At 37.8% G+C, this 7,168-nt stretch overlaps 1 protein-coding gene across 3 annotated transcripts in view; it reads right to left on the bottom strand.

Moving 5' to 3' along the window:
* Positions 1 to 322: 322 nt before the first annotated feature.
* Mmp2 (Matrix metalloproteinase 2) overlaps positions 323 to 7,168 on the bottom strand; it is a 322,043-nt gene continuing 315,197 nt past the window's right edge. For all 3 annotated transcript variants that reach the window (XM_083125661.1, XM_083125663.1, XM_083125662.1), the window contains one exon: positions 323 to 6,205. In XM_083125661.1, coding sequence (XP_082981787.1) covers positions 5,952 to 6,205 — 254 coding nt within the window. In that variant the 3' untranslated portion in view covers positions 323 to 5,951. The remainder of the gene's footprint in view (positions 6,206 to 7,168) is intronic.

Here is a 7,168-nt window from a genome sequence, read left to right as displayed (position 1 = left end):
CATTTGCATAATATTAAAATGAGAGTGATTCTGCGATTGTTTCCAGGTGGTTTCAGATGCATGGTATAGACTAATGTTTAGATTCAACATTTTACTATACAAATAATGTATTTTATGGGGTACTAAGCACATCATAGCACTATTTTCCTTTTTAAGGTAATGTAAACATTATTTGCTCAACAGCATTGAGCAAATATACTTTTCCAAAACCCACAACACAATTTTTGAAAATCACCACAAGACAATATCTGGTTGGGTCCAGGTTCCATGCCACGAACAAGGAAGGAAGCCACGAACAAGGAAAGAATGAATAAACTCAACATTACAAGAAATATTCATATATTTCATCAAAATGGATGTAAAACAGATGATTTATAATTACATTAACAAAAAATACACACATTTCATTTCCCCCAACTAATTCTAAAAATAAATAAAACTACTACTCTTGATACAATTCTAACTAATAAAAATTACATTTTAAATAGCTTAAGCAGATAATTATCAGATCTCGTAATGGCAGTGTTCACATCACAACAAAAAAATCCTTCCCCCTTGTACAATTAAAAAATGCCACAGTATTTATCACTCTCTCATTTTCACTTTTCATAACTGGAAAAAAAAAGTACAAATACATAAAATTAATACATATAATTATTGCAGTGCTCATTTCTTAAAAATAGGCAATTCCTAGAGACAAGACCTTTAGGTGTTGTACCTATCAAAAAATTTTGACGCTTCCATATATGGAGTCTCGCCTCATATATATAATATATATATCGCCTCCCATGGTACGTACACATGAATTTTGCAAGAATATTTCTTCAAGGATTTGCTCTTCAAGAACTTGAACAGAGCGGCCAAAATTCCAAGACATATTAAAAGTTTGAAATGGTGATACATCGCGGAGAGGTCTGCATACAAACACTTCCTGACCGATAAAAAGATTAAGTTTGAGGTTTACCAACATAGAAAGGTGGAACATAATTCAGTACAGCTCACTCCTTTTCTATTCAGAAGTAAGTGTCGCGAACATTTTAGGTGCAAATAGGGCACAACAGGATCCTTATTACCAAGCATGGAATATGGCATCACCAACACACATATGGTATAAATCCCCTTTTCCCTGGTTTCCTCGGCCACTACCCTCCCTCCTTTTGACCTGCGGCAGAGTTGCTGAGCACTGCACACAACATGGAACTTTCCACTTTTTGATAATTTGACTTTAAAAAGTCCTGCTCAAAAGATTTTCAATTCAGACTGTTACCTTCATCGAACTCCTCACCCCAGAGGATTGCAGAGATTCGTCGGTGGTAAGAGCTCATCGAACGATAGGTAAGCGGTAAGCATGTATCGATGTAGTCCAGAACCTTTACAAACGTTGTAGTACTTAGTATGACACACTACTACTCCTCCAGGGGAGAAATCCCCAAAAGTCCCGGTATGGCATACACCATGCACATACCCCCCCCCCCCCCCAACAGACTTTGGTAGGATTATAATCAACAGATTTATTGGTATATTGACACACCTGAGTAGTTAGGGTTACTATGGTTGGATTGAGTGAAGTAGTTTCAGAAGGGCCATATTTGTACCAGTGGCGGCTGCTTAATAAGTGCTACCGTGCTATAGCACGTTATTCAATTTACTAGAATGAAAAGAAAGAAAGGGACACATTTCATAGATTGATGAAGTTTAATAAAACACTGCAGTGAAATGCAACTTCTCACGTTAAGAGGCTCAAAAATTTGCAGCGCACTATAATATTTTCCGCACGCTGTTAAGCTACAACGAATACCGTGCTATTGGCTTCATAGCACGTTTTCACCACCTAGCGGCGCGCCGAATCTGGCCGAATGCCCCTCGGTTCTACGGGGGAGGTATGGTCGGAGCCAATCAGCTCGTGAAATCCGTCTGCTAGCGTGCTACACAGATCCACAGCACGGTAAGTGTAAGTCTCAGTATAAGAAGAACGTTTGCGGATAGCTTTACAGAATCAGACACGATTTTTTTTCGTGCAGTTCATGGACATGCGCGTGGCATATGGAGAAGTCATTGTAAAGGACAGTTGTTCTCTGTTGTTCCAAGCAGTGGCGTTCGAGAGGTTGGGGTAGGAAATTGATGGGGGCTACATCCCATCTCCAAATTTTGAGTTTTGGATGAAAGCAGCAAAGAACTCTGAAACAAAAAAAAAATAGTGTTAAATGCAAAAACCCCTTAAAATGATCTCCGATTACCATTTTTGTCTTTGAATAACTTAAGATGATGGCTTAAATCGGTGATTGCAAAATATTTTATACTTTATTCCGGCCGTACGTAGGAAGCAGCTATGTAATACAGACATTTACAATTCCAGACCCCTCGGAAAAAAAACCTGCGTACGCTAGCAGCTCCAAGTGAGTGTGTAAACTTGTATGTGTTGGCGGGGGTGGGGGGGATAATTGTAAATGCAAGAAACAACATCTACCTGTAGCACGCATCTGTGAAAAGTCACGAGCCGTCGCTGATTTGTACATATATTTTTGTCTACACTACAGACTCCGTGATTGAGTCATGTCACTTAGCATAATGTTTCAAATGTACTGAACACTAAAAAAAACAAGGGGTCAATGTAATCATCCTAATCAACATGCCTTATATGCATTAACCCTTGTATTGCACTTACCCTTTTATTCTTTACTTGTTTTGGTTGCTTATTAAATCATAAAAGCCAACCATTTGCTTTATCTGTTATCCCCATGACTATATCATACCTGACTGTTAGTAAGGTAATAGACTAAAGATTTATTCTAAGATTAAGCATTAAGAATAACAGGAGCAGTCATGCCTAAGCAGGAGGCACTCCTACCATGACAGTTGAAAGAGACCTTTGGGACAATCATCACTCACACAGGCAGATATTTCCCTCAACATTCTAATTGGGAAGTTACTAACTTTATGCACAAAGATAGGTTTGCCTAGTCCATAGGCATATAAGGGTATGCCTCTTACTCTTTCCGTAAACTCCATATATGGATAAGCTAGGTAGAGTCTAGTGACCAGTTGACGATCCCCACCCCATGACGTAACAATATGTAATAAAAGCATATCTTCATTTCTCACAATACTTTCTACCGTTTCAAATGAAAACTTATTTGATATACATGAATGTATTTAGGTTTTCTTGATTTCCTTTGGCACCTAAAGATCCAGGCTCTAGTAATTACCATAACCTAGATAACATTTCACTTTCTAAAGCCACAGCCAAGAATTTGCTTACGTTATTTTTTTCCTTTTTCCGTATTACACATACAATTTCAATTTCACTTTACATATGCAGTACACAAAATGTCAATGTGCTTCTGATTGGTTTAGAATTACGTCTTTAGTTTCAAGCACAATTGATTTTGCTCTGTAGCAATACATACAATGAAGAATTTAAATACCAAACATGAATGTTATTGTCTTTCGATGCCTGTATGAATTTAACCTTATGAATAATAATGTTTTTACAATACAAATCTTACAGACCAGATGGACTTGTGGTACTAGGCAAATAGGCAGAACATGTACAGTATAGATGGGAGAAACATGCTGTTCTGGGATCATTACAACACCCCCGGAAATCCCTATAATTGTATCCCGGGGTGCACAACAAGTGTGGTTCTGAATCTGTGATAAAAGTAACTGAGAAGTATACGATAAAAGGTATTCTTTCAGGATACGCTATTTAGAAATGTCAGTGTTTTGTTTTTCTTTCCTATACAACAGCAACTTTCTCCCCGCCAATGGCTTTCTTCAGCTTAGTAGATATACAATATGGCGCGCATATGCATAACAGTAAAAAGTAAACAAAAAAGTTATCAGGCTGCTGTGGTGTGAATCTGATTAGGAAATGTTACAAAAATTCAACAATCTTTCTCAAAAGTTACGTTACGTTAAGTAGAAGTAAAGGATGTCAACTGAGGTGAGGCCAACACTGTTCTCATGATACAAATATTATTTCAATACAACTGTGTGCCAATTTTCAAATTCGAAAGATGCAGGCTTCATCACTGGTTGCAACATATTTTCATGTAATTTCACAGTTTTCATGACACGACATTACTTACTACAAGGAATACATACTAGATGTGGGCAATAAGAAATGCACATCATAAAAAAGACAGCAAAGTGACCAAAGAAAAAAAAGGTATGTAGTTTTGTTTAAAATAAACACATCCAACAAAAAATGACAAATTTGCATAGATTTTCAGTTACACAAGGTTTAATTGCAAACATATTTAGACCTATTGAGTGTACCTACAGATAATACATAAATAAAAATGACAAATTTGATTGGTGCAACCTGCATCTTCACTGCATTTCCAACAATTCACTATACCAAAATCTAGAAATCAGACCTTAGGTCACTGCAGTGTCACTTAACAACATGGCTTCATGAACAACAGACATTAAAACCACTGTACCGCTATTGTAATGTGACATCTCACCATTAATTTATAAGAGGGAGGTTTAGTCACATTCACAGAGCACCCACGAATTTTAAGAATCTCAGGTTCAAATCTCTGCTGTAAATTCCAGGGTGTAAGGGAACAGGTGGTTTTAACAACCTGTACATAATTTTCATTCTGTGAGCAATTAGGCTAAATAAAATTTCTGCCCATGTGGTTTGTTGACATATATTGAAGTACTTAACCAGGCATACTTCAATCAGCCACTAGAACACTTAGATCTCCTCCTTGCATGGTGCCTCATGTGAAAATGTGTACCTTAAGATTCCTTAATAATTTTTGGCCAAGACGCAGCAACTTTTCTAATAGTGAAAATGGAAAGTTGGAAAATTTTTCACATTAGACCAACCTCCACCCCATGGACCAATCTTGTATTCAACGATAGTACTATGTTTGGCCTTGGGACATTGTAGAGTACTTTTGCCCATGTATGGTCACATTGCATCCAGTTTCAGCAACAAAACTTTTACACTCGCATACACAACAAAATATGGCATACAATACATCGTGAATAAATGTGACTAGTTTTGCTGCCACCGAGCATCCATTATGATCACATCATTCTGAGGAATTGCAAAGCAAGATTTCATTGTTATAAATACACACCATCAATAAAAATCTTACAACTCTCCTACATTCAACCTTCCACTCTCCCAGTTCTTTTCAGTAAAGGGTTTTTCAGATTTAACATCTTGTCTCCTATTTCGGTGCACGTGTGACCACCACATCATCAGACTATATATGGCAGTGTGTAAAAGTTTGGCAAAGATCAGATACAATTTGACCACACAACTAGGCTGTCCCCCTTGGCACAGCAAGAGACTATGGTATATGAAATAACCCAATGAAAAGTCCCTTGGCTGGTCTTGTTTATCAAAGACTGTAGCATCTAGTACATAAGTGGTTTTCATTTAATATGCATGTGAATTCTAAATTACCTTGCACCTTATCTCAGTGATGGGCGCCAAGTGATATGGATCCGGTCTTGTTTATCCTACCTAGGCCAAAAGGGAACCTACACTTAGCTTACTAAATCTGTGATTCTTTCCCTCTAAAATTTTCAAAATGTAGCCAAACAGACGGTGGGTAGTGAAGGGGCCAAATGCAATACATGAAAATGTAACGGAGGAAAATTTTAAACAGGGTTATCCTACATTTGCATTGGTATTTCTGGACGTAATATAATCTAGTTATTATAAAATTCACTGATTGCAACTTCACTGTTAACTGATTTGCAATGTGAAATGACAAAAATATATTTCCATAGAAGCATTCAATTCTCTCAAACATCTGACAAGATTTCAGTTCGGTTCTAAAACAAAATGCAGCAAATATACAACTAAAGCTCCACATTACAAATTATGACCTTAAACAATATAATTTCATGATCACAGACAGCATAACTTCATCGTGGAGCAAAGCTTTCACTAACTGTACATGGACTCTCTTTGTAATATGCTATAGTCTTATCCTCTGTATGCAGAGCAACACTATTGTTAAAATTAATACACTGTTCATATGGGATTTCTTAACTCCATGTGCACTCCCTGTTAGCGAGTGGTCACTTGGAGGGTCCGCCAATCTTGGACCTTCTAGTTTTGTTGGGCACCCCATCCAAAACGGAGCCGAGAGAGACTGCGTCTCGCTCTCAACTCTCATTCGCTGGTCGTTGAACTTCCAAAATCCTTTGCCTTTGAAGAAATACGTCACGCCTGCAAAACAAACAGCACTTTGTGTTAAGGTTACAAATCAATGCCCGATAAAAATATACAAATTCTATATTGAATGGGAATTATTTGTGTATTCATCTAAATTGGGTTCCTGCCTAGCTGAATGGTTAGTGCTTTCACCTTATAGTTCTGCATGGTTGCCCCAAAGCTAGTATTGCCACAAATCTGTATCAATGGCATTCGTGTGCATGGAAATGTTTAGGCTAGGTTTTTGGTATTTGTTTCTGCACAATGTTACAAACAGTATTTGTTTTTTTGTTTCTTTTTTGTGTTTGTGTATGATTCTGTGTAGTTAAAAGAGCCAATAAGATTTGAACTGTCAGCCCTCCACCTTGCAACCTGGGAGGAAGTATAAATATGGCCTCTGACAGAGGACAGGACAGAGAATGTTTATGAACTGGATATCAGAAGGGAGAGTGATCTTCTGTCTTCAGTGGCCTCCCATGAGAAAGAGCATCCCGAGGTGGTTCCGCCGATGCTAGCTTCCACTTAGCAGTTCTGCCGTGGTGCTCAAGTTAGAGGAATGTAAATAATGTAAATTAGATAATTATTGGAAGAATCCGAGCCTTGTTTTGTTAAATTGTAAATAAATGTATAAAGCCCATTTCTGTGAGTTTTCAGCAATCACCCTGCAACTTTTTATTCTGCAAGTTCTTGCCTGTGATTGATTCATTGGTTCTGAGCACTTTGGTGAGGATCGGGATGGGAGCCCAGGACGAAGGAGCCTCTTTAAGTTGTTTATTTTGTTTTTTTTTTCCTGCCAGAAGCGGTCCCATACGGGTGGAGTGTTGCGGAACAACTAACTAGGGCTGAGTCAATATCGTTTGAACGGATACGGTAGAGATGCCGATACTCTCACCACTTCCCACAGATACCAATGCTTAGATCAGCCCTAAACATAGCAAATTTTTGTACTTTAAAGTTGAGGACAACACAAGTTTGTAG

This window comes from Lepisma saccharinum, chromosome 7 (assembly GCF_977018435.1).
Source record: "Lepisma saccharinum chromosome 7, izLepSacc3.1, whole genome shotgun sequence".
NCBI classification, from domain to species: Eukaryota; Metazoa; Arthropoda; class Insecta; order Zygentoma; family Lepismatidae; genus Lepisma; species Lepisma saccharinum.
Note: the sequence above shows the minus strand (reverse complement) of the source record. Positions and strands in the feature narration are given on the sequence as shown.